General features: G+C 43.9%; 1 protein-coding gene and 1 pseudogene across 2 annotated transcripts; both read right to left on the minus strand.

Moving 5' to 3' along the window:
- Positions 1-1,507: 1,507 nt before the first annotated feature.
- LOC136452407 (vacuolar protein sorting-associated protein 32 homolog 2-like) lies at positions 1,508-6,007 on the minus strand. Of its 2 annotated transcripts, none has more exons than XM_066453027.1 (8): positions 5,751-6,007; positions 5,325-5,451; positions 4,659-4,758; positions 3,859-3,944; positions 3,689-3,780; positions 3,488-3,602; positions 3,200-3,395; positions 1,508-1,889 (listed from the first exon to the last, which is right to left on the minus strand). In XM_066453027.1, exons 2-7 carry the CDS (start codon positions 5,406-5,408, stop codon positions 3,204-3,206), a joined length of 669 nt encoding a protein of 222 aa, XP_066309124.1. In that variant the 5' UTR covers positions 5,409-5,451; positions 5,751-6,007; the 3' UTR covers positions 1,508-1,889; positions 3,200-3,203. The 2 variants fall into 2 exon arrangements, with proteins under 2 accessions (XP_066309124.1, XP_066309122.1); XM_066453025.1 differs by having other exon boundaries at positions 5,325-5,458.
- Positions 6,008-19,424: 13,417 nt separating this feature from the next.
- On the minus strand, positions 19,425-23,745 carry LOC136452408 (TPR repeat-containing thioredoxin TTL1-like; annotated as a pseudogene).
- Between the last annotated feature and the right edge of the window lie 3,994 nt (positions 23,746-27,739).

Below are 27,739 nucleotides of genomic sequence, written 5' to 3' on the forward strand. Positions count from 1 at the left end.
AATAGTGTATTTTAGTACATGCTAGTGCAACGTTAGCGAGCCCAAAATCAAGGCCTTACTTTTTGAGGCGGCCTCTGTTTTTGGGTGAAACAAGTCATTTTGATCCTCCTTAACTTTTGCGGTAATCTGATTTCCACCAGAAAAACACGACAGAGACCTCTCGGAGCGATTGAAGGGACAAACGCAAAGCTGCCAGCTTGACAAAGAAATAGAGTGCTCAAAGGATGGATTTGAGTTTTAGAAAGTGCATCTAATCCTACTGTGGGTTTTGGTGAATTAATGACAATACAAATAAATAACTAATGATGTTTGTGAAGTATTTAAGTGACTAACGATTGTGACCCCTCCTTGATTGTAACCCCTACACCACACAAACACAACTAGAGAGCAAATCAGCTAGGGTGGGGGTGGGGGTGGAGGTGGGGGTGGGGGAGGTCGTCACTCCCTCGACAAGGAGAGGTGTATGACTATGGAGGAGGAGCTTGCTAAGCTTTTGGTGGACGGTTTCATAAAGGAGGTCCAGCACCCTTGACTGGCTTGTGAGACAGGGTGAAATCCGCTTCGCTACAATGTTAGCCAACTGTGCTATGGTGACATCCTGACATGCCACATGTAGTTCGGTGGCACATCAGTTTTTTTTTTTTTTGAATGGTGGCACAGCAGTTGCTTTTACCACGCTAGCCATATTGGTGAGGGCAACAAGGTTAGTTAGTTTTTTTAAAAAAAGCTAGGAGAGTTATTTTAAAATATTTATTAAAAGGATAGTCGAGCAAGAGATCAACTAATTGTGATTAATAGGACGACTTGATAACAATGCTCGCAAAAATAAAACAATCTACAAAACAGAAGACAAAGAAAGAGAGAAAAACATGAGTACAATAGCGCACGAACATTGTTCACTTTATATGGATGTGGAACACTTACTCTTTCTGTCTTAAAATAAGTCTTCATCTCATATTTTGAGGAGTCAAATCAATCTCAACTTTAACTAGCGCCCTGTTCGCTTGGCTTATAAGCCGTACTTTTTTAGTCAACGAACAATATTTTTCTCTCACAACAAATCAGCCAACAGTACTTTCAGCCATGGCTTATCAGCAGAGCGAATAGAGCATAGGTTTGCAAAAATTAGTATCAAAATTTGTATCTCCAAGTATATTTTACTATGCAAATATATGATGTAACTTATCTAATAATGTTTATCTAAATATTACAAATATTTGTATTTTTAATATATTTAGTTAAAGTTGAGATTATTTGACTCTTGAAGTACGAGATAGAGATGGGACGGAGGAAGTACTGTTTCACAAAATTTTGAACCAACTTTTACTTTAGTTGTGAGATCTTTAATAAATCAGTGTTTTCAGATGCTCCCAAAATGGTCAGTGAAATCACTCATACTACCAACTAGTAGTACATTTAAATTTCAAATGGCGTTACTGCCTACATGTTCGACCGTCATTTTCCAGCGAAACACACTACTACTCAGTAGCAAAAACAGTACTGGTAATTCGGGTGCAACAAGGAAACATATGTTGAAATTGCTGCGAACCGGCACATCAAATGTGAACCCTGAGGCTTTATACGTTCCAACACTCTTACATGGCTCCAGACAATATGGTTAAATGAACAATACGGTGACAAACAATGCACGTTGGTGACCTGAATAGCTAGCATAGAGCTAACCGGGCGACATTAACTAAATTGTCTGTGGAAAACAGAGCCCAAAATCACCGAAACAAACACTAGCTGGAGCAGCCTTTTTTCCTGCTTCGGTTGCCAAATATCCACCAAGATTATACACACATGGCAAATATAATAAAGCCTGACTCAGCTTTCATCTTTGTAGCATAACGCCATTCATATACACATTTCACCTCTTCATTGGAAACCTGCAAGTTTCAGTAGAGGTTAATAACAATGACCAAGAGCAGCAATAACTTTTAAACACGCAAACCAAAAAAATGCAGGACTCAAATAATAGTATTTCCATAGAAACCATATCCTTGGAGATTATTCCAGAAACATATATAGTCCAAACACCATAAACTTGAACTAATTAAGTGTAAATTCCAAGCAAATTCTGCAAATATTTGATTTAAAAAATTACAGTTCTCTTTGATTGTAGCAAGTAGCCAAAAGAAAATGAAGGTAAACTATAATGTGGCTGCAATAGGTTCAGCCACAGTTCAGCCAATTAAGACAAACAATAGGTCAGACAAAATTGGCATTTCAATTCTCAGGTGCTAATATTGGACATCAACTGGATGAATAATTGGATACACCTTCACCTTGAAGCATATGCCCCTTTCAAAATCTGAAAAGTCTATCTAGACAGAAAACTGTCATGATGATTGCATGCTTCCAGCAAACCATCTAAAAAGAATGGGGATGCTTGAATAGCTGTAAGCAGCGCTCAAATTAGCACATTTGATCTGCTGAACTTCTTTCTCAGGCAAGTATCTACTGCAGATGTAAATTACTACCTTCTCTATTTTTATGCATGGTACACTTTGTTTTGTTAGGACAAGAATTTGAAGAGAAATTAATATATTAATATTTTATTTATGAGATAAAAAATTATAATCATAAGTATTTTTTAATACATGAATCTAATGACATCAACTGTGTCAAAAAATATTTTTTAATGGAGTAATCACTAGTCAAAGGCTTGTAAATGAAATAAGCTTGTAATTTCAAACAGAGGGAGTACATTATTTCATCATGCAGTGTTCCAGTGACAGAAAATTTCTATCGTCCTAACGCATTAGGATATCTTAGGAGTTAAAACTGAGCCTAAACAGTTGAAAATAAAAAAATGAAGGAATAAAACAGTGTAGAATAATTTAAAAGCTAGTGTAGAATAATTCAAAAGCTACCCTCTCTAGTCCAAATTATAAGAAGTTTTGGCTTTTCTAGATACATACATTGCTTTTGCTATGTATTTAGACATAGTGTATATCTAAGTGCATAGCAAAAGCTATGTATCTAGAAAAAACAAAACGTCCAATAATTTGGAATGGAGGTAGTATAATATATGCACACTTCTACATTGGATCATTAACAAATATATGTACTGCTGACAACCGTACAACCGATTGGACACAGCATTATCAGATTTAGCTAACAGATACCAGTGAATTAGTCCCATGAAAGGAACATCAAATACACATTAAGATGTACAAATGGATCAAACATTAACCTGATCACAACGCCATTTCAGCTTGCAGTGCAGCAAGCTCATCATCTTCAGCTGTAGCTTTCTGTGGAGCAGGGCGAGCTGGTTGCTTGTTGGCTGGGACATGCACTGGATGCACTGGAGGAGCTGCAACAGGCTCCAGGAGCTGAGATTCCAACTCTGCTCCCTCCAGTTCTTCAAGTTCCGCTTCCAGTTCATCCTGTAAGTTTTTTCAGTGCAATGGGTGCTAAGTGTGTCAGAGAAAACTATGCACTGCAAGGTTGCAAATCTTAAATGCCCACAGTGAATTACCTCGTCGAAATCAGCATAAGCTCCAAGAGGAGCTGACAAAGCATCTTGAATTTGTTTCATATTTTCAGTCTGTTCGTTAATTTCATCCATGGTCTTGTCGACATCATCAATGTTTCTGCAGGGACATGGTAAATAATCATTTTGAGACCTTGAACGACTAGGTGCATAAATCCTAAAATAGGACTCAATATTAATACTAACGTTGCTTTTTGCATTGCTTTCATAGCTGCAGCTCCAGTTCTCAACGCATCAACAGTCTCTGTTGTAGCTTTAGCTGCTTCTAACATGATCATCTGCATACAAAATGGGTTTATATAGTTAACACACAGCGTACAGTAAACAAAAACCTCAATGTTTGAGTGCAAATATACCTGATCATGGATTCTCAACTGAAAATTTCCGAGCTGCTCAATTTGTTGCTCATAAAGTTTTTTCCTCTTCAAGGATTGGATAGCCGCTGTTAAGAGGAAGTTTATTTGTATTAGCACAAGTTTCTATAAATCCAGTTCCCATTGCATAGGAAAGGAGGTTGGTAGCATTTAAAGATGGTCAACATTAGTTTACATGGAAGCCAAGAAAGAGGAAAAATAAAGAAAACATAAGCTGTATTAGCTAATAACGTTATGATCATGAGGTCTTCAAGTCAAAGATGTTGAAAATTGCTCTGCAAATAATGTTCCATGGAATTTGCATTCTATGTGGATCTATTACATTGCAGGTGCATACAAACCTAAACTTGTTTTGATAAAATACTATGTCAACATGGTGAAACAATACTACCAAGTAACAACGATAAGCACAATAACTGTGTCAAAAGAAATACCCACATATTTGTTGATCCAATGCACCATGCACCAACGAAATTTATATACACAAATACGATGGACAAGCTAAATTCGTTTCGGTAAAATACTTTGTCAATATGGTGACACAACACTAATAAAGTAATAATGATAAGCACAGTAACTGTGTCAAAATAATACGTGCATATTTCTTGATCCAATGCACCAAAGAAATTTATATGCACAGATACACAAATATGATGGATAAGCTTGGAGTACAGCATGTGCGCCGAGGAGATTCAGATTACTTAACAAAAGCATGTAGTCTCCAATCATACCGCCAGAGCACAAGTATATATCTCAAATTGCACTATTGTGGTTTATCATACCTCTTTTATTCTTTGCTTTTGAGAACTCCTTGGCTCTCTCAAGCTCAGCGGCTGCTTTTTTCTCCAGCACCTTTTCTTTCTTCTCCAGCATATCAAGAGTCTGAATATAAACAAAGCAAGCTTTTAGAACTTTCTAATTTACTATGGTATAAGCATTACATGTGCCAAATTGTCAGCTATAACAAGAGCATAGTTCATTAGGTGGTTAAACATATATAAAGAGTTAACTGATCCCTTCGTAATTAGTAAAATGTTAGAACTTCAGGAGCAAATAAAGCAAATCAAAGAATGATCAGCCTACAAAGGTATTGATCATAAGTAGATGGAGCCTTGCAAATGCCATGGGAAGAACTTAAGCATCCCATAAGTTGAGATGAAGTTAACAAAATGTGAGTTCCAAGACACTAAAGTAGAACTTGCTAAAAAAAGACTCTAAAGTAGAAGGGTGCGGATTTTTGTCATGCATGCGTGATCAGGCAACAAGTGTTGTCATATTTTGGTTAAACCTTGTAACAGTTCAATTCAAATGAAGGAAACTCTGAAGTCCCAATTATATTTACGCAACCAAAATAAGAGAACATCAAACGTGCCCAAAAAAACACCTTAATGGAAGTGAGACAAGGTAATCATACGCCAGGAAATAAATAAAGAAGACAGAAAGGTCACCTCATTTAACTTGTCGAGAGTGGCCAAGGCATTGGAGTTGGCCTGCTCCTTGGGCTTCCCGAAGATCCTATTGAACATGGACATGGCTACTCTGGCAACAGAAACTCCAAACGCCTGCGAGGCAAAACTGTGGGCTGGAACAACGTCATTTCACAAGCTAATTCGAGAAACTCATCAAGTAGCAATTGCAAGCACCACCCCCAAAAATAACTGAAGTGGAACAGGAGGGCTTGTCCCCGGTGGAGCCCCCATCTAATACTACATCGAAGCAGCGGGTGCCCGATCCGAGCAGAGACCGCCGACTAATCGACCGCGATGAACTAAGGCAGAGGAACGGTGGATCGCATTCGACCCTCTCCCTAATCGCGGGGCCGCACCGATCTGGGAGCGGTGATCGGTGTATCTAGCAGGAGCGAGGAGGCTTACCGGATTCGTCGTCGCCGGCGGCGGCGGCGGCGAGCGTTATTCGAGAGAGGAGGGGAGGAATCTCGTTGGAAGGCGCGGCTTTGGGTAGGAGGCAACAGCCGAGCGAGGGGATCGGGTGGGGGAGTTGGGATCGATGGGGGAGATTTGTTATTCTGGGCTGGTTTTCGATGATCGGGGGAGAGGGAGACGAGTTGGAGTTGGGTCGGATGGAGACGACCGCGTACGCACGCACCGCGGAAGGTGACCAGACGAAGCAAACGGAAACACGGTTGCAGTTGGTTTTTTTTTCCCGTTTGCTTCGCTAACACGGTTGCAGTTGGTTTTTTTTTTCCCGTTTGCTTCGCTAAAAAGAAGAAGCCCAAATACCATTCCGACCGATTCGGGGGAGAGAAAAATATTGTTCCAGCTAAAAATCAAGTTGAAAAAGACTGATTATAAGAGAAGCGAACATGACCTTTATTGTCAATTATTTGCACGGCACTCCTAGTATTGTGGAGCAATCCAACACATCTATTCTCTTTCTCTCCCCCCTACTTCTCCAAATCCAGCGGCATTAGAAGAAATCTTTTGGGAGACAGGCTGGTTAGGTAGTGGGGATGGCGGAAAGACGGCGGTTAGGGTTTTGGTGGCGTAGGAGGCGGTCGGACCAGGTCGGAACGGGGACGCCCATGGCCATGGCGACGGCGAGAGGAGGGACGAGAGGAAGGAGGTTGTTGTGGGCGTGGTAGGGTCTCGTAGGAGCTTCACGGCCATAGCCGCAACAGCGGAGCTCCGGCGATACCCTATCATGCCACAATGGGGCAGTGGGCGGCGGCGACACGACGGGAGAAGGAAATAAATCGAGTGTTCGGGCATCTCATAACACTCGAGTGAGGTGAAGGGACCATGACGCCTAAGAAGCGGGGTGAATTAGGCAACTTAAAAATCTAACTCTAAACTATGTCCTCTTTTTCTAACCCTAGCAAAACCTATGCAATAGATAAACTATCTAGATGTGCAACTATAGTTTTGTTAGTGTGTTGCTATCTCTACCGCAAACGTAGTAAAGTGATCAATATAAATGCGAAAGCTAAAGAGCAAGGTAGAGATATGCAAACTCTCGTCGACGACTCCGGTATTTTTACCGAGGTATCGAGAAACGCGCAAGCTTCCCCCTAGTCCTCGTTGGAGCCCCTCGCAAGGAATCTCTCGCAAGGGCTAAGCTCCTGGTCGGGTGACTCCATGGATAGCCTCGGGCCTTCCTCACGCGCAAGTGGGTCTCTGATGTGCCTCTCAGCAAGCCTCTCCCAGATGCTCCCCGCCGTCTTCACTATCAAGCTTTCGGCCAAAACGGCGCGGGCCTTGTTCCCTCCGGTACACGGTGCCGGCCACACCATAAACGCGGTTGGTGTGATCTCGCAAGACTTCAAGCCCCTCCGATGTACAACACTTGTGCTCACAAGCACGAGGTGGCAAGAGGTATGCAAACCTCACTAAACACTAGGCATAAACCTAGAACAAGCGCATAAGTGGTGGTCTAATCAACCTAAGCACTTCGCAAAGCACTTATGCTAATCACCTAATAAAACACTAAGTACTATACGTGTGGAGATCACTAAAATGGTGTATCAATACTCTTGGTATGTTTCCTTAGCTCCACACACTTCAAATGGCCGGTTGGGGTTGTATTTATAAGCCCCACTGAGAAAGTAGCCGTTGGGGTCGAACTCCTGCGAAACTGCTACTGACCGGACGCTGAATCGTCCCGACCGGACGTGTCCGGTCGTCCCGACAATTGAGCCGGCAATGTACTGATCGGACGCTGGCCAGCGTCCGGTCGCCTGCCACCAGACGTGTCCGGTCGTAGATGTGCCGCTCTAGAACCTTACTGTAATTGATCGGACGCTCATATCCTACGTCCTGTTGGTTGCCGCCAGCGTCTGATCCAGTGTCCAGTCGCCTATCTATCGAGCCACTCACCCAGCGTCCGGTCGCAGCGTCCGGTCGCCTGTCCAGCGTCCGGTCCTGCATTCGGTCACCACAGTGAGCTCATTTCTTCATGATCTTGCGTACGACTTGGTTCCAATCTTCATGCTTAGACTTTGCTTGTTCTCTTGGGTCTTTTCTTGTGCGCCTAAGGTCTTGCTTGAGGTGTTAGATCATTGGATCATCACGTCGCCTTTGTCCAAGTTACGTCTTGCACCCTATTGAACTACAAAACAAACACTTATAAATTCATTAGTCCAATTTAGTTGTGTTGGTCATCAAACATCAAAATCTAAAGTAAATGGACCAAGGATCCATTTTCCTTACAATCTCTCCCTCTTCGGTGATTGATGCCAACACGACCAAGGCAAGCAAAAAATAAGAATTTAGAAGTTAAAAACTACCTACTTGCTAGGATGCAATGCAAAAAGGGCAAGTTTATTTAATACTTAAAGATACCAATTGAAATCATATAAGATATTTAGGGATACCAATTGAAGTCAATTGTAAGATACCAATTAAAACTTTTACTTAAAAGCTTGTCTTGCCCTTGCAAATGTCCCCATATGATATTATGGATTAAAGCCTAGCTTTCTAAAAAAATTCTTCCATTACTTAGACTAATCCATAATTCACTTTTCTCCCTTTCTCGGACTATTACCACTTGTAGACATCAACTTGATGCTTGCCTTTGGTCCTTCAAATTCTTCCCCTTTGACATCAAACACCAAAAAGAAAGACATTAGTAGTACAAGGGAGGGTCAAATTTCATGATCCTTTGTATAAGAGTGAAATGGATCACAAAATTTGACTCTCACATTATATAGACTAAGCTCCCCCTAAATATATGCATACATATGGTAGAAAGCAAAGCATATGCATAGTTAGCAATTTATTGTACAAGAGAGTTTAATCTATATAATGCATGGAGAAAGCATATAAATATGAAATGAAATCAACATGATTATGCCAATTGAAGAATGATGCTTAACTCCGGGGACTCCAATTTCCTTACAATGAGACTATTACACATGTGATAGGTTTGAAAAATTGATACCATTTGAAAAAGTGTTAGTCTCAAAGCATCCAAGTTATAGAATAAGCTCCCCCTAAATTTGTGCACACAAGTGTTGAATACTTATAAAATTTGTGCACATTGATTTAAAGTATCAAAATACCACTTGAAAGATGGTATTTGGGAGAGATTATCTACAATTTGGACTTTGGCACATATTAGATAAAAAATTATAAAACAAGCTATGTGCCGTGCTCCTAAATAATTTTAAACCATGTAGGTTTGCTCCAAGGGTTGATTAAGAAAACGAGCAAGCCTACCATATGATATACCTATTGAATGCATGACAAAAGATTAAGCATGTAAATGCAAACATAGGCATGAAAGATAACTAGATGCTTTAAGAGTATATCAATTGAAAAACAAAACCAATTGCAATGAATACTAATTGAAAGTAATGACATCTAGTTACCTAACATGGGTAGGGGAATTTGGGTCCATAGTTTTCACTAACCTACTTGGCAATGACTTTGTCCATCATGATGCACCCCATGAAATGCACCCATACTTTGCCTAAGTCTCCAAATTCCCCGATGTCCGACGAACTTCTCACTTCCCTTTCAGGATCCAAACCTTCTTGGTGCTCTTCATGTTTGAAATAATTTCCTTTGGCACCCAAAAGCGTTTGACCCCATTGTTGGCTTGCTTGTTCACCTTGATGGCCACCACCTTGCCATTTTTTTTCTTTAAAAGATAAGGTGTGGAGGTCTTCTTGTCCACCTTGTTGGTGTAGGTGTTGGAGAGCTTGCTTGTTTGCTTTTTCTCCTTCTTCTTTGCTCCTCTCCCATTCTTCACCTTGCACTCATAGGACTTGTGACCTGCCTTGTGGCATACATAACAAACCACGATTTGTCCTTCATTAAGCTTCTTCACTCCCTTGACGGTGTTATCTTGATGAAGTTGGGTTTGCTTTGCCTTGCCTTTCACTTGAGTCAAGTCTTTGGTGAGGCGAGCTACTTCTTGCTTGAGTTGCTCATTTTCCTTTGCAACCTCTTGTGTGCATGTATCTACAACAACTTTCCCAACACAAACTTGGTTGCACAAAGGTGAGTCTAAACATAAATCATTGCAAGAAGTAGAGACATCCTTTTTAATGATAGAACTTTTCTTTTTAGATGCCTTGGTGGGGGTATTTTTGACGGCTTCAAGATTAGCAACTTTATTAGTTAGCTCATCACAATATTTGCACATGATTTCCAATTTAGCAAGCAAACTTTGATAATCATTTTGTAAGCTAGCTAACTTTTCTTTTAATTTTTAATTTTTCTTTTCAAGTTGCTTATCATTGATTGTGCATTCATTTGTTGTTGCACTAGCCTCAAGTTGCTCAATTTTAGTAGATAGTTCAACATTGAGATTTGCAAAGTTTTCATATTGTTCAAGCAAATTCTTGTATGCTTCTTGTGAACTACCTAGCTTTTCTTTTAAATTTTTTAGCTTCTTTTGTTGACTAGTGCAAACTTTAGCATATTTACGATTTTGTTGCACAATTGTATTATAAGAAGGCAAATCATCATCACTATCGCTCTCACTAGAGGATGAGCTTTCATTACCTCGTGCCATAAGGCACACACGAGGAGAGCTTGATGATAAGTACTTGCGCCCTCGCCTCTTGTGATGATCTTTTTCACTTGAAGAATCATCCCATGACCTTATTGATGTGAGGGATTTGTTCTTGCACGCCTTCTTCTTTGCCTTGGGTGTGGGCTTATTTGGACAAACTTCCACAAAGTGCCCCAACTCGCCGCATCCATAGCATCCTCTTTTTCTTTGCTCGTTTCTTTGATTAGTGAAAACGGGATCTTGAATTTGGATGGGCACACCCTTGACATTGAGCCTTACGATCATCTTCTCTACCTTTTTGATAAGTTTGATTGATTCTTTATCAAGGTCGAAGGTGGAGAAGGAAGATTGATCATCATCACTTGATTCTTGTTCATCATCATCATCATCATCCTCATCTTCTTCTTCTTCACTTGAGGAGCTTGAGCTTGAGCTTGACTCAACTTTCTTGCCCTTCATCTTTTTCTTCTCGCTACAAGCGAGAGCTTTGCCTTTGCTTGATGAAGATGCTTCTCCTTGACCCATCTTACGTGACATTTTAAATGCCACTAGCTTGCCAATGACAATGCCTGGGGTCATGGTGCTCAAGTTTTCCATGTTGTGAAGAATGGTAATGATGCTTGCATATTTCTTTTGTGGTAGAACGGAGATGATCTTCCTCATGATGTCCGCATCATCTAGATTTAATAATCCTATTGAATGGAGCTCATTGATAATTAGATTCAATCGAGAATACATATCACGAACAAACTCATCATCATTCATAGCAAAGGAATCATAATTTTGCTTAGCTAGACAATGTTTTTGCTCACGGATATTACTTGTGCCGTCATGTAGCTCTTGGAGTTTTAACCAAATTTTATGTGCCGTATTTAAGGTGAACACTTGATTAAACACATCCATGCTAAATGATTCAAACAAGCAATTCTTAGCTCTAGCATTAAAATGCATTTCTTTTTCGTCACTCTTTGTGGGGTTTTTGGGATTCTTAATGGGTTTCATCCCATCACGAGTGACTCTCCATACACCTAAATCAACCGTCTCAAGGTGGCAAGCCATTCTAGCTTTAAAGTAGAGTAAGTTAGTGCCATCAAATTGTAGAGGCCTAGCGGTATCCATCCCAACCACTCTACAATAGCGTCGGCTCAACGGCGGTTAAGCCAAAGGTCCAAATATGAGCCAACCGGCTCTGATACAAATTGAAGGGACCGTGACGCCTAAGAGGGGGGGGGGGGTAAATTAGGCAACTTAAAAATCTAACTCTAAACTATGGCCTCTTTTTCTAACCCTAGCAAAACATATGCAATAGATAAACTATTTAAATGTGCAACTATAGTTTTGCTAGTGTGTTGCTATCTCTACCGCAAACGTAGTAAAGTGATTAATATAAATGCGGAAGCTAAAGAGCAAGGTAGAGATATGCAAACTCCCGTCGACGACTCTAGTATTTTTACCAAGGTATCGAGAAGCGCGCAAGCTTCCCCCTAGTCCTCGTTGGAGCCCCGTCGGGTGACTCCGTGGATAGCCTCGGGCCTTCCCCATGCGCAAGTGGGTCTCCGATGTGCCTCTCGGCAAGCCTCTCCCGGATGCTCCCCGCCGTCTTCACTATCAAGCTTTCGGCCAAAACGCTGCGGGCCTTGTTCCCTCCGGTACACGGTGGCAGCCACACCACAAACGTGGTTAGTGTGATCTCACAAGACTTTAAGCCCCTCTGATGTACAACACTTGTGCTCGCAAGCACGGGGTGGCAAGAGGTATGCAAACCTCACTAAACACTAGGCATAAACCTAGAGCAAGCGCATAAGCGGTGGTCTAATCAACCTAAGCACTTCGCAAAAGCACTTATGCTAATAATCTAATAAAACACTAAGCACTATGCATGTGGAGATCACTAAAATGGTGTATCAACACCCTTGGTATGTTTCCTTAGCTCCACACACTTCAAATGGCCGGTTGGGGGTTGTATTTATAAGCCCCACTGAGAAAGTAGCCGTTGGGGTCGAACTCCCGTGAAACTGCTATTGACCGGACGCTGAATCGTCCTGACCGGACGCGTCCGGTCGTCCCGACCGTTGAGCTAGCAATGTACTGATCGGATGCTGGCCAGCGTCCGATCGCCTGCCACCGGACACGTCCGGTCGCAGATGTGCCGCTCTGGAACCTTACTGTAATTGATCGAACGCTCATGTCCTGCGTTCGGTCGGTTGCCGCCAGCGTCCGGTCTAGTGTCCGGTCGCCTGTCTGCCGAGCCACTCGCCCAGCTTCCGATCATAGCGTCCGATCGCCTGTACAGCGTCCGGTCCTACATTCGGTCACCACAGTGAGCTTATTTCTTCATAATCTTGCGTACGGCTTGGTTCCAATCTTCATGCTTAGACTTTGCTTGTTCTCTTGGGTCTTTTCTTGTGCTCCTAAGGTCTTGCTTGAGGTGTTAGATCATTGGATCATCACGTCGCCTTTGTCCAAGTTACGTCTTGCACCCTATTGAACTACAAAACAAACACTTGCAAATTCATTAGTCCAATTTGGTTGTGTTGGTCATCAAACACCAAAATCTAAAGTAAATGGGCCAAGGGTCCATTTTCCTTACATGAGGCATAGACAGATTCGTTTATTTGTCTATCCCACAATCGAGTGTTTTAAGCGGTTCAACATTCATTTTTTTTACAATCCTAGGATGAAGATCGAACCGTCCTTTATCCTTTCTTGTACCTCCAGTTTTCTTCTGCCTCCAGTCTTTTTCTACTCCCGTCATCCATGGCAATATGGCATTTCTACAAAACACCCCGCCCCGCCCACCTACCCCGTCTTTGGTGCCTCCCCGCCACCAAGATCTGCCTCCACCACCCCACCCCCAGTGCTTCGTCGGGACATCACCGTGACTACCTGCCCATCTCCTGCCCAATCACCTTCCTCCACTGCCCAACCGGCGGCACCACCACCGCCGCTCGCCCCCCGTCGCCCCCGCACCCGCCTCCACCACTGGTCCGGTCTTCTTCCCTAGATTTTTCTTCTATGCCTATCAAAGTTGGAGAAGAAAGGCCACTCAACCCCTAAATGCTAACCAAGTTAATCATGAGACAAGAGCTTGAATCGAGATGTCCATAAAATCGAGTGTTGGATTGCTCCAAAACAACCTAGTGTCATTTAGCATTTCTCCTTTTTCCAAGTTTCCTTTCCTGTCTCTGACACAGAGTAGCGGTGAGAAGCGAGGCGGGACACCGGAGAGTGGCGGCGAGAGGAGAGAAGGAGTGTGGCAGCGCTATGAGTCTCGATGGAGTGAACCTAGGGTCGATTGGGGTCAGACGAGTCAAAACCCTGTCGTCCCTCTTTGTCCTGGGGTCAAACCGCTTTGCCTTTTTCCCTTCTCTCTCCGTGTATATAGTATACTTCACTCTCTTCCTTCGCAGCTATTGCCACATTCCCCCTCTTCTCTGTATTCACAGCAGCACGCTGCGCTACAGGCATCTTACATGCTCTAGCGCATGGTACAACCACCCCTTCCTGCACTAGGTGGACGCCCTAAGCCCCGCTGTAGCAGGCGCTTCGCCAGGGCCTATGTGGCGTTACATTATTGCAAGGATTGTTATGTGCGGGAAGGGAAACAGGAGTGGGGAGAGAAGAAAGAACAAGGAATGAAGCTTGGGCCGCGGAAGATGGATTCATTTGGGCCGTTTGACATCTTGGGCCGATGACCTAGTTTGGGAAGTATAAGAAGCAGTCTGCTGTGTAGGCACGGGGTATCGAACCCATTGTAACCGAATTCCCCAACTAACTCTGTTGCTTCCCAATCCTAGAACTTTGTTCTTGCTACCTATCCCAAGTTCCGTGCTTTCTACCCCGAAATCTATCCATTCTTGTATCAAATTCGATCATTTGGTTATCCCGCAACCTAGTTGCCTGAGTTTGTATCAATTGGTATCCAGAGCCGAGTTGTATCAGGGACAAATTTTTGTTCACGGTGTTCTTGACGAACTGGCGCCCAAGATTTCCCAGTTTCAGCAGAAGATGGCGACCTCCATTGATGGGGTGGACTCCAAGGTGGACAAGCTCTCCAAGCAGCTCGCAAGTTTCTAGGAGATGATGGACAAGCTAAGCGGATTGGAGACATGGCGCAGCGATGCGGACAAGTCGTTCGATGCGCTGTCCAATAGGCTTCGAACACCTCCATCGACATGTGTTTCGCCGCGGCACGGTTGGAGCGATTGGAGGCGCGGTCTGCACCACCGCCACCACCACCACTGCAGCCTCTACCTCTTCAGCAAGCGTCTACGGTGCTTCCTCATCCGGTTCAGGCAGTGCACACCATGCTGGATCTGAACCGTGCTCCAAGTCTCTCGCCGCATCCATCTGCGTCAAGCGGGGAGCAACCGCTCAACGGGCACTGGGCACCTGGTGAGGGGGTGTTGGGACCCTACTTGCTACCCCCTCAGGGTACGTTCAATGACCCCCCTCAAACTTCTTGCTATGTGCATGATGATTCTGCATCTTCGTACCCAAGAGCTCCATTCCCAAAGCTTGATTTCCCTAAGTTTGCTGGTGAGAATCCACAACTATGGCGTGACCAATGTGAAATGTATTTTTGAGGTGTACGCGGTTCATCCTACGTTGAAGACCCGGTTTGCGGCGCTGAATTTCATAGCTCCTGCATCTACCTGGCTTCAGACTATGGAACGTCGAGGAAGGATTACTGATTGGGCAAAGCTGTGTGAGTTGGTTTTCGCCAAGTATGACAAAGACCAGTATGCTCTGATGTTGCATCATTTGGAGGCTCTGAAGCAGACGAGTTCAGTGATCGAGTATCAACAACACTTTGAGGAGCTTGCCCATGGCATCATTCTATACAACCCAGCTTTTGATGACACTTATTTGGTCACACGATTTCTAGGTGGACTCAAGGAGGAGATCAAGGCAGCTATTGCTTTGCATTGGCCTAAAGATGTGGATACTGCCAGCGCCTTAGCATTGTTGCAAGAAGAAGAATTAGAAAATTCCAAGAACAAGATCATTCATCATGATCAGTCCAAATCTGCTTATAAGGCATTCAGTCTAGTGGACAGGCCAAAAACTGCTAATTCTGAAAAATCCAAGATCAAGCTAGTTGAAGATAAATTGGGGTCTCTGAAAGCTTATCACAAACAACATGGACTGTGTTACAGATGTGGTGAGAAGTGGGGCCTAGGGCATAAGTGTCCCACTCAGGTATCTATCCATGTGGGTGAGAAACTGTTAGACGCTTTGGATGATGGAGGAGAGCCTGACACTGCTACAGTGAGGAGTCTGAGGAATCTGAAGGAGTAATGGCAATTGGTGACAGTCTAGCTCAAGTTCAGCAGAAGAGAAAGATCATGAGATTGAGTGGTAATATTGGTAATCTAGAAGTTTTGATCCTAGTGGCTTCTGGTAGTGTTGGCTCATTTATAAGCACTGCTGTGGCCAATAAACTAAAGGATTAGCTTAAGCCTTGTCAAGATGCTCAATATATCACAGCTGATGGATCACCAATGACATGTTCTCAAAACATTCTAAGCTTGACATGGTCTACTCAAGGGCATACATTTCACTCTCATGTGGGAGTTCTTCCTCTACAATGCTATGACATGATATTGGGAGAATACTGGTTAGAAGGATGCAGTCTAATGTGGGTGCACTGGACCAAGAAAATAATGGGATTCATGCATAAGGGGGCTAGGGTGACTTTGAGAGGAATTAAGCCAGAAGTGACTAGGTGCTCAACAATCAGCGCTGGTAGACTAAAAGAGTTGTTGAGGAGACAGGCTGTGACTCATTGTGTGCAGTTCATGCCTAAACCTGTTGCTGCTATTAATAACATGTCAACTGACCTGTCAGTTTTCTCAGTCATAGAGTCTGATATGCCTGATGAAATTTAAGAAGTAATCTCTAAGTATCAAGAAGGGTTCCAAGAGCCCACTGAGTTGCCTCCCAAGAGAGCTTGTGATCATCAGATTACCTTGATGCCTGGGGCACAACCAGTGAATGTAAGGCCCTATAGGTATGCCCCTACCCAGGAAACTGAGATTGAAAAACAATTGAAAAAAATGTTGCAGCACGGAATCATTAGGCTAAGCACAAGCCCTTATGCATCTCCAGTGCTCTTAGTAAAGAAGAAAGATGGAACTTGGCATTTCTATGCGGACTACAGGCATCTGAATGCTATTACTGTGAAGAACAAGCGTCCTTTACCCATTGTGGATGAGTTGATTGATGAGCTCACTGGTGCTAGGTGGTTTTCCAAGCTAGATTTTCGGTTACGCTACCACCAGAAATGCATTTTAGAGCAAGATACACACAAAATAGCATTCAAAGCACGTAATGGCTTATATGAGTCTTTGGTTTTATACCGTGACGGATCCAGAAATGGTCAAACTTTGTTTTAGACAGAGGCAGTAACATCAAGCGCCACTAAGTCTATATCATTCTATGTACTTACACTACACTCGTCCCTGCTTATTTATCACAATAACATGAGATCTCCTCCTCCTCATTTTGAATTATCCTCAGGCCTTAAATGTGGAATATAACGAAAAAATATTTTTTTTATTAAATTACTTATGCTGACCAAGACTCGAATTCAAAGCTTATGACCTTAACCATATTGAATTGCATATATCTAGCTAGTTAGCCTCAAACCTATTCAGTTAATTCGAACTTTTTGGATTGAACTAGCTAGCTAGTGCATACAGCTCAATGTAAAACCACTACAATTAATAAATAAGCCGAGATTTGTCAGTGGCTCGGTCCCGACACCGATCGAGCGTGGATTTTTGTGTGTGCATTTAACATGTGCAGCTGGGAGATAGTTGTATTGGAGTATGAATACTTGAGCGAGCCTAGCTAGTAGTGCGAAACTTGAAACGCACTGTTTGTCCAACCGTGCCCCGTAATACGGAGCATGGAATCAACTCTTGCTGGTGCGCGCGTGGTCCACACGGTTTAATCATTTCCGGCCGGACCCCTAGCAATACAACGCAAGCAGCAACAGTAGAGCCAACTAATGCGTAGCGTCGTACCACCCCCAACATGTACCCATACTCTGTTTGCTACTCTACCACAGCAATGGCGACCGCCCTCCGTACGGTGCACACACGGACCACACCCACATCGATGACGATGGGCTTAGCTTTGACATTTCTTTGGGTCTCGCCGGATCGGCATGGGAACAAAACAACGGCCAAGTGAGAATGGGCACCTGGAGCAACGTACACGTACTGTAAAGTGCAGGCCCCCTTCGCCCATGTCCTAACGGGCCGCCTACGGGCTACTGTCAGCCTGTTTGTTTGGTTGGCTAATTCGTACAGTTGCTGGTTCGTGAAGAAATACTGTTGGCTGGTTTGTGTGAGGGAAAAATACTATTTTGATTGAAAATTTACGATCGTTTACGACAAGCCATAGCCAAACGAACAGACTGTATAACAGGAAGACACCGAGCCGGATCTAGTTGGAAGTGTGCAGCCAGCGTGCTGCTTACGGTGAGGCTGGTATTAAAGCCGGTTGATAAGTTAGTTGAAGTTGTTTTGTCGTGAGAGAAAAATACCGTAGATTCTAGCTGATAAACCGGCTGATAAGTTCAAGCGAACAGACCCGGGTCAGCGAGGGAGGAAGGGAGTGACAGCCTGTTCGGTTGGCTGGTTCGTATCGTTGCTGGTTCGTTTATATGAGAGAGAAGTATTACTGACTGGTTCACAGTATCCATGTAGGTGGGCCAGCCAGCCCAGCCGGCCCGCCCCAGGCCGATCACGCTTGAGTGAGTGAAGCAAGCAAGGGGAAGGGACGCTCCATTTGGATCCGATTGAATGAGAGCAGTGAATGAGGATGTGCACTTGCACCCACCCATCCCCATTGAAACGGGGCCAGCTCAACCAGTATCCCAGATCTCATCGTTGGGTTCGTTCATCACCCCCCTCATCAACACGAAAAAAAAACAAATAATAAACCAAAATTGTTTTTTCAATTCTCCTAGTCCTAAGTATACTCCTTGCTCTAACGTACTTACCTCTGTCCCACAAAAAATGCTTTTTCTAATTTGGTAAAACTTAATAAACTATGTTAAACCTGACTAAACTTATACAAAATACTATCTGACACTGGGTTCCACCGACCAGTTCTGTACCGAAGAGGATCGGTACTATAGCCCCGTTCGGCTTGCTAAATCTTGACTGAAACTAACTGAAAAATACTATTCTGGCTAAATTATTGTGAGAGAAAAATACTATTCTGGCTGAAAAAAACAAGCCGAACATAGAAGTAAACCGAACGGGACCTATAATTCTAAATCTTGATTAACACTCTTGACTCCAAAGAGATACACTATATCTCATTAAAAAGATATACCAAAAACTATGCTTCAACGGAGTTCAATGATGCTTACTGTATTTTGGAGTTTAATGATGCTTATAAATTTAATCAAAATTAGTTTAAAAATAGCTTGTTTTAGACTAAACCTAAAATCATCTCCTTTCTGGCCAGAAGAGTACCCACGGTTTTATGGTCGTGGCTTTTCGAAGTTGTATGGCCTACTGTACTTCTGTAGCAATACTGTAGACCGTAGAGGCCTGCCAAAAGAGAGAGGGGTAGGGTAACTTCTCTCACTCCTAAGCACGTCGGGAGGCGCGCCACGCGATCTGTTTCTCTCTCGTCCCTATGCTCCCTGCCAGCCGCGTTGCCACGCAAGCGCGCGCGCACACACACAGCCTGACTCACACCACCACACAACGGATGGGACCAGCTCGTCCTGCCGCTGCCGCTGCCGTCTTCTTCCTCCTCCCTCCCTCCCCTGGGCGAGCGGCCTGATAGGAACAAGCCACCGCATTTTCCTTTAAGATCCCAGCTCACACAATGATCAGGTGGGTCATCATAAACACAGCAAGCCAACACATACCAAACCCTGCAAACACAGATGCTGTAGCATGCTACAACTGGAATCCCAGCTGCGACTGCGAACAGATCCCATTATCAATACGGGGAACGACATCACAACAGCAAAGAAAGAAGAAATCGCAGAGAGATGATTAACCGACCGATTGAAGAAAGAACCAAAAAAAAAAAAAAAAACGAATGTTGCAATGTTTTATTCATGGAAATGGTAGCATATATGGTATCAGCGCCATTTAAAACCAACAGAAGCAGCAAAACGACATGTCATCATCTTCAATGGACACCAACCATCTCTGCATCATTAGTTAAACTTAACACCTCTCTCTGTCTCTCTGTCTCTCTCCCTCTAAAGAAAGATAGATAGATAAAGACTAATGGAAACTCAAAACAACTACTAGCCCTGTACCTGACCCCAACCACCAAAATCTCATCTCAATCTGATGCCACCATTTCTCTTTTTCTCTTTTCTCCAGGGAACCAATCTTCCAATGGATTTCTCTCCTGTTTTTCCTATAGGATATTTACATGTAACGAAAACTGCAACCCCCAGCGCCCGCCCGCCCCCCTCCTCTCCCTCCCTAAAAGGATAGATGGTATATGCTAAACCTAGACAACATTACAAACATTTCCCCTTTTTCTTGAGAAGCAGGGTGATGGCCTATGGACTATGATGGGGTGAATCAAAATGGAGTATTAAAATACAAAATGAGGTGAAGCGAGCCTGAACATGAAAAAAGCTATTGAATTGAATGGGTCGGTATATGAACGGTGAAGGGGCGAAAATGACAGGAGATGGGGAATTGGGGGGCTCTTCCACCTGACAGTCTTAGCTCGTTATGCTCATGCTCAATGGGGAGTAGCTACGCAGGTGGTGAAAATGCTCTGGAGGCTGGTAATGTTGCAAGTTTGACCGGGAGCTCTATGCATTAGAGAAAATGGGAAATTGGGGTACGGGTACCTAAAGCTTCTCAAGAACTGGATACAGAATAGTGCCTGCACGGAGTAGCGCAGAACATGCAAGCTCGGGCAGATCATCTCCTTCACTTTCACCCCTCCTTTGTATATCTTGAACGTCGGGACTATCCGCACGTTCTCTGCCTTTGCCACCATTGGGCTGCTGTCGACGTTAACCTGTTGGGTTGCACAGAAGATAGTACTTGTTAGTCATCATTTAGAAATCCTTCCTACCTGTAATTGGCTACCAGGGTTTCTGGAGACAGACATATTGATGAATTCAGTAGCTTACCTTGAGAAAATTCACCGAGGGGCATTCAGTGCATAGAGTGTTGACCGATGGTGTAATTTGTGTGCATTGCTGATTCATTGCTGACATGAAGTAGACAACAGATACCCCTGAAGAAACACAAGCGATAAGTCACACAGAGACCATATTGTGTATGACAATAAAAGACAATGTAAACAAGGCAGTGCAAGCAATTCTGACATACTAAAAACCGAGTAAATCTCATTATGAATTGTGAATCAGCAGAGAGAGAGGTAGCAGAGAATAACTCACCAGGTGAACTTATGGCAGCACGGAGTTGCTGTACATTGGAAACTATCTCTACCTCTCCCCCAAACTTCATATTTGATACATCCTCACCACGAGTCGCCTTCAAGGCAATTTGTGCATGGAACAATGCCTCAGCAACCTCCTTGTCACTGGGAAGCTCCTTCCGAAGCACCTCATAGTCCCGCACGCAGTCCACCCAACATTCAAGCTGAATAAAATTATACAATGTCAATGGAACATTACAAAGAGCAAAAAAAATTACATGTGCATGCTCATTGCTTACCTTAGCATAGGATGCAGCTCGCCTTAAGAGAGCCTTTGTATAGTTTGGCTGTATTCTTAGTGCCTCATTGCAGTCGTCAACAGCTTTTTCCCACTTTTCTAGCTTTGACCAGCAAGCAGCTCGATTGCAATGGAGCACTGAATTTGAGGGATCATACTTGAGCCCTTCACCATAGGCCATGGATGCATCTGAAAACTTGGCAGCTTTAAAGAGATCATTCCCTTGCTCTCTGGCTTTTGCAACTAGTCTCACATTATTCAAAACCATCCCGATTTCTGCATTCCCAGGATCAAGATCTCTAGCCTTCTCAGCTGCAGCAACAGCAGTATCAAACCTGCATAGACCAATAATAACTCTTAGTGCTAACCTGATTTTGACCCAGCATCATGGAAAATTGGGTATTATATCAAGTTTAGACAATCACACCTCCCCAATGCCATGTCAACCTGCGCTCGAACAATATGTACGTATGACTCAGCGAGCATCCCCGAGAGTTTTGCTGCTGTCAATGATGAGGGCAATGCACCGTCCAATTTCAGCAAGCTTGCAAGAGTCGACTCAGCCTCCTCCAGCTTGTGAAGGCGGAGAAGTGCTTCTGACCTCAAGGCAAGAAGCTGCATGGAAAGCACGATGTCAGTATAAATTCCACTACCAAAACAATATAGCAACACTTCCAGCACTCCATCAAAACATAAACCATGAGGAAGCCATTACCAACTGAGAGGAGTCAGCGCCAGCAGCAATGGCAGCATCAGCCTCCCTCAGCGTGCTCTTCCAATCCCCAATTTTCCTTGCATCTGTGCATCTTCCCAGATGCACCTCGACCTCCTGCAGCTTCTGCCACTCGGCGGGGTCAGACTGCTGAAGATGACCTGCCTGGGTGAAATGCATCCGCGCCTTGTTAATCATCCCCAATCTGAAACAACACAACCCTCACAGCATATCAGCAGAAAGAAACAGCAGAAATGCAAATAATTGCAGCATGTCATCAGTCTTCGACACCTAATTCCAGGGGAGAGTCAGGACAATATACAGTATAAACAATATTAGGAACAGAAATTCAGTATGCAATCAGCACTGTGTGGTCTAAATCCAATGAACCTAACGAAATCGTCATCAAGCAACCTTACAAAGTACAGCTAAGCAGACACCCCTTCTGTCAGTGTTATGTGATGGGAAGCTTTAACGCCAATTTTACCCACAATCAAAGCAAGACAATATTATAGTTTACTTACATACAGATAATCAGAAAAAAAAAGAATTCATTTTGAATTGCAAAAAAGATCAATATCTAGCATCCTGAGGATGCGAACAAAATGAATATTGAGTCAGAAGATGGAGCAATCGCAGAACTAAATCTCACTGCCTCAATGGAAAGGAAAAGGTGAAAAGGCACAACACTCATGTTGCTTTCTCCTCTGTCTCGCTCACAGAGAAAGCCATCCAAGAAAGCAACATCAACACGCAGATGCAACCATGAGGAACAAAATCGAAGTAAGAGCTAGGGACCTTGATGCACATCAGTTCTAAAATCTAGTACAGCTTGCAGCGCAATGGTGGAGGTAGGAAGACCGCAGTAAGCTCACCGGAGGCAAACGCCATGCCACGCGGCTGTGGGCGCGGCCGCTGACCGGGTCGAGTCGGACAGCCTCCTCGCATTCACGAAGCGCGTCGGCAAGGCGGCCGAGTCCTATGAGCGCGGCGGCTCGGTTGCCGCGGCATGCAGCGCTCTCGGGACACAGCGCCACGGCGCGCTCGTAGTGGCGCAGCGCCTCCGCGTACTTTCCCTTTTTGTACCACTCGTTCCCCAAGCGGGTCACCTCCTGGAGGCTCCCACTGCTCGCCGGAAAGCTCGCCGGCGACCTCGAGGAGTGCCCGAGGAACGACGAGGAGTCAATGCTGCTCCTGGCGGGGGCCATGCCGGCGCCGCGCATGATGCTCCCGTGGCCGTAGTGGCCGGTGCCGGATCCGAGCACGTCCGGGCGGGAGCGCGGGGGAGGGGGCGTGGCCGCCGTTGCCGGGACACGCCCGGACGGGCAGATGTTCCCGGTGGGGAGCGCATTCAGCATCGGCGAGCTCGCCGTGCTTCCACGGTCCCCGCCGCCGCTCCCCCGGCTGCTGCTGCCAGAGAATATCAACTGTCCAGATCCGGACCGCCGGTGCGCCATCAGCCGCGGCGGGTTGCACTCGCCCACCAGCTCGCCGGAGTGGCTCCTCCCGCCCGCCATCCCAGCATTCGACGGCGCCGGCGACTTGGCTGACCCGGAGGACGAGGACGACGACGTCGCCACGCTCGCCCGCGCCCGCAGCGGCGACACCGGCGAGCCGAGATCCGCGAAGACGTTCGCCTTGGCGTCCGGCTTGTCTCTTACCTCATCGTCGTGCAGCGCCAGCGCCGCCGTGCGGTGGCGTATCCGGTAGGCCTCCGACATTGCCGGATCTCTCCGCGCCGCCTCAGCAATGCCGGCACCTGCACCCCTCAACTCCCACTACTCCGCCGCCTCCTCCTCCTCCCCTCGCCAAGCAAGCAGGCATAGAACCGCGCACACAAGAACAGCTTGCTCTTGTGAACTACTGCTCGCACCACCCACCGCCACCACCCAGCAAGAACCCTGAGCAATAAATTGCGGAGCAAAAGCGAGTGCGGATTCCTCGTGAGGTGGATGGGTTGAAGGATATCCTCAGCCCTCACGGAGGAGGAGAGAAGGAAGGAAGGGGAGACGAAGAAAGGGGAGGAGTGGGAGCGAGGGGAAGAAATAGTGGGTGGGAGGGGCGGCCTTGAGAGGCCGCGGATGTTCCGGGGTCCAAAGTGAAAAACAGCGCTCCTTTTTTTTTGTGGGGTTATTTGAGTTGCAGGATGGGTTTTCGTCTTGAGTTTAGGGTCTGTTGGGGACGCAGGAATTTCACACGAGTTATATAGGAATTTCACAGAAATTAGTTCAATTTCACAGGAAAAATACAAGAATAGGAAAAAAATCCTGCATTCTAAATAGGCCCTTATAGTTTTTTCTGTTTTCCCTCGGTCTTTTTGGGTTTCTCAGTGGGGTTTCTCCTTTTCTCTCTCCTAGTCCATGGTGATCTCGAGGCTTTGGTGACAAAGCACAACTATTCGGTATTTTTTTAGAAAGATTGGAGGTGGTTTGCTGGTTTTTACAATACAAATACAAATGTGTTGTATGACCTCTACTGTATTTAGAGTATAGTCTATACCTATCTAAAAAAATTAAGCTTTCATCTTTATTGGACCCAGTTTAGTTTGTCGTCAATAATGACGTCACGAAAATGCATGTGACTCACAATTCACGTAGCATGCCGGCTATAGATAGACCATAGATAATCTAATATCTACAGGATTTAAGGACAGGTCAGTGCTTTAGTTACATCATTGGCTTCCGATACGGATTTTGATATTTTATATCACAAAATATTCAATAATTTTTTTAGAAAGATTAGAGGTGGTTTGCTCGTTCTTACAATACAAATACAAATGTTTTGTATGAACTCTATTGTATTTAGAGTATAGTCTATGTACCTATCTAAAAAAAATAAACTTTCATCTTTGTTTGACTGAGTTTAGTTGGTCGTCATCGTTGACGTCATGACATTGCATGAGACTTACCATTCACACAGCATGCTAGCAATAGATAAACCATAGATAATCTAATATCTACAAGATTTATGGTCATGTCGGTGCTTCAGTTACATCATTGGCTTCTAATATGGATTTTGATATTTTATATCACAAAACAGTTGTAATCTTTCCGGCGAGTATGCTTTAATACGTGTTTTCCTTTGTCAGTGTCTCGCTACTTGACGTCACGGCATCTCTATAAACCAGAAAAGGTTCAAATAAAATAAAAGGAGGGCGCATCGAACTTCAAGATATATGCATCCACACGTATGCATGGCTTATGATAGACATCTCTCGTGGTCAGTAGAAGTGTGTCCGTCAATCTTTTGAAAACTTTACACCTAAAGAGATGTTGATACCTTCGAGATATATATATATATATATATATATGTATATATATATATGTATATATATATATATACATATGTATATATATATATGCAAATATTTTTTACGCGTGTCATTTGTTCGTAAGAGTCACGACATCTTCAATGGTCAGCATGAATGCTTGCGATCTTATTATTCCAAGATAGATAATATTTCTACATGTGTGGACGCCTCTCTATTGTGCACATCCTTATTATCTCTCTGTCTAGTAACAACTTCTTGGTATGTTCGCAAGTAAAAGAATATATTGGAACAAGAGTTATTCGAAAACAAAGACAAAGAGATAGGCGGCAAGTGGCATTATGGATTCCCATGAGAGGCCTAAGTAACTACATTACCCTAAGAACAAATGTTTCCATCTTTGGTTTTTGAGGCCTAAGTAACTACATTACCCTAAGAACATGTTCCAGCATGGCCAATAACATTCTGCTACTCACAAAGAATGATCTCTTAATAAATTATAACTATGTCACATGCCAATATATCACTAAGGCACCTAAATGAATAACCTTGTTAAATGGAATTGAATTAAAAAACTATTTGAACATTACAAACTACACGAGTGAAGTATGAATAATAATCATGCAACATAACTAATGTTAGCTAATTTAATTTCTAAAATAAACCATGGAATTTCATAGAACCGCTCTGCTAAGGAGTTTAGAGACATCATGCAACACGACAACAAACATAATCTTCATTGTACTGGTATATACTATCCTTCACCATAGTATATCTTTATGGTGTAGAGACATCATGCAACACGACAACAAATGTAATCCTCATTGTACTGGTATATACTAACCTTGATCATAGTATATATTTAACGGTATAGTGTCATCTTTGCCACCATAATGTGGACAAACTCATGTTCCTCTACAATAGCCAAATGGTACCATGTTTGGAACACTTCATACCATGTAAGCATGTACAACAATACCCCAACAAAGTCTCGTTGAGCCCCCATATCACCTTCCACTACTACCTTAACAATCTGACAAAAATGTGTAGGAAAAATGGAGAGAGATACGAATATAATGAGGGTAGATCCATCCATTAGCATCCCTACAAAGATAGGGGTAGCTAGACATGTGTCGCATAGCCATGCCAGCTGCCCCATTTAGAGACCCCTAAGAGCACTAGTGGCAAAATTCCCCAAATCAAGGTCCCTACTTTGATCTAGGGGCCCCCCCTACTTTTGTGACCCTCAAATAATTGCTCTAACTCCGATAACAGTCCCCAAATTGTAGCCCTTATTCGTATATGCCATGCCTTCTCCTATAGTCATACTCTTCTCATTCTCCTACCCTAACCGCTAGACATGGCCCTCTCCCCCACACCAGTGGCCCCACCATCACCTCCCCCCTCCCCTACACTAGCGACCACAATGCAGCTTTGCCCTCCTCACACCAACAACCATGAGGCCGAGCTCCTACGCCATTTCCTTACTCATGTGCATCGACATAAGTGGTTTTGTGCCCTCCCTTCCTCTGAGTCAGTAGCAGTACCCTCCCCTCCTTTTCATTGCTAGGCAACCGATGTGGAGCTTAGATGCATGGAACAGTAGTAGGTGGTGAAGGTCGGTAAGGATGGAAAAAGACAGGTGTGTGGAACCAACATGGGAGGTGGAGGTTGGCGTTGCCAGTGGAGGGAGGCAGCGGAGGAAGTCTAGGCAAGAGGGTGCGACGGGATGGGAGAACCTAGGCAAGAGGGTAGTCGAGGGACCAGCGGTGCCAAATATGGTTGGTGGGGACAAAGGAAAGCAACAACAACGAAGCATGAGCAATGGAATGGAGCATGTAATACCGGACGAACAAGAGAGGAGCAACTAGAATTAGAAAAGTAGGGGTCTAGACCAAAGCCCTTAGAATGAGGGTTTGAGGAGGGAATTTGAGGACCTCCTACTTTGGAAGGCCTCTGCTGATGTAGATTGTTTGCGCAACAACCCTTAAATATAGAATAGAGGCATGAATAAGGGCCTTGCTAGAAATACTCTAAGCATCCATCTCTTGCTGCCAATTAAGCCTTATGAGGCGTGGTCGCTAGCTAACATCATCCCCATGGAGATTCCTAGGGGGATATTCCAAGGGTAGACACGTGACACATCGTCCCATATTAAGCTACATTTCAATGGTGTTTGCTTGTTTATGACATGGTTAAGTACCATCTAAAGTATTGAGACGGCCTTTTAGTTTTTTTCATCTCAACGGAGGAGTCCCAAACTATAGTTTCATTGTATATATCAGTAATAATATGCATCTATGTTTATTTTTAAACTGGGGTACATGTCACTAACGTATTGCATATTATCCAATGTATCAATGGAGCATTTGTCACTTTGGTGCTGTACTTCGACATATGACTTATCCTTTCTTTACAAGTTAAGACAAATCAAGGACAAAATGTTACTCTTACAAAGCACTAGTATTATTCACGTAAGACACTAGAAACTTGACAGCACAATATATAAATGTCAACGTGTTTCACTCACGATTCATAAACATGCTCAATAAACATATACCTAAGTTACTCTACAAACACTAACATGGTTGAAATCTGAATTCGTTTGCATTGGGTGATCCCTTTTAAAAAATTGAAGGATTTAGATCAAGTGTACATAAATTGTTCTAGACTAATTTGAATTAAATGGAATCCCCCGCCCCACCCACACAAAAAT

The sequence above is a fragment of the Miscanthus floridulus genome, chromosome 5 (genome assembly GCF_019320115.1).
Source record: "Miscanthus floridulus cultivar M001 chromosome 5, ASM1932011v1, whole genome shotgun sequence".
Taxonomy (NCBI): domain Eukaryota; kingdom Viridiplantae; phylum Streptophyta; class Magnoliopsida; order Poales; family Poaceae; genus Miscanthus; species Miscanthus floridulus.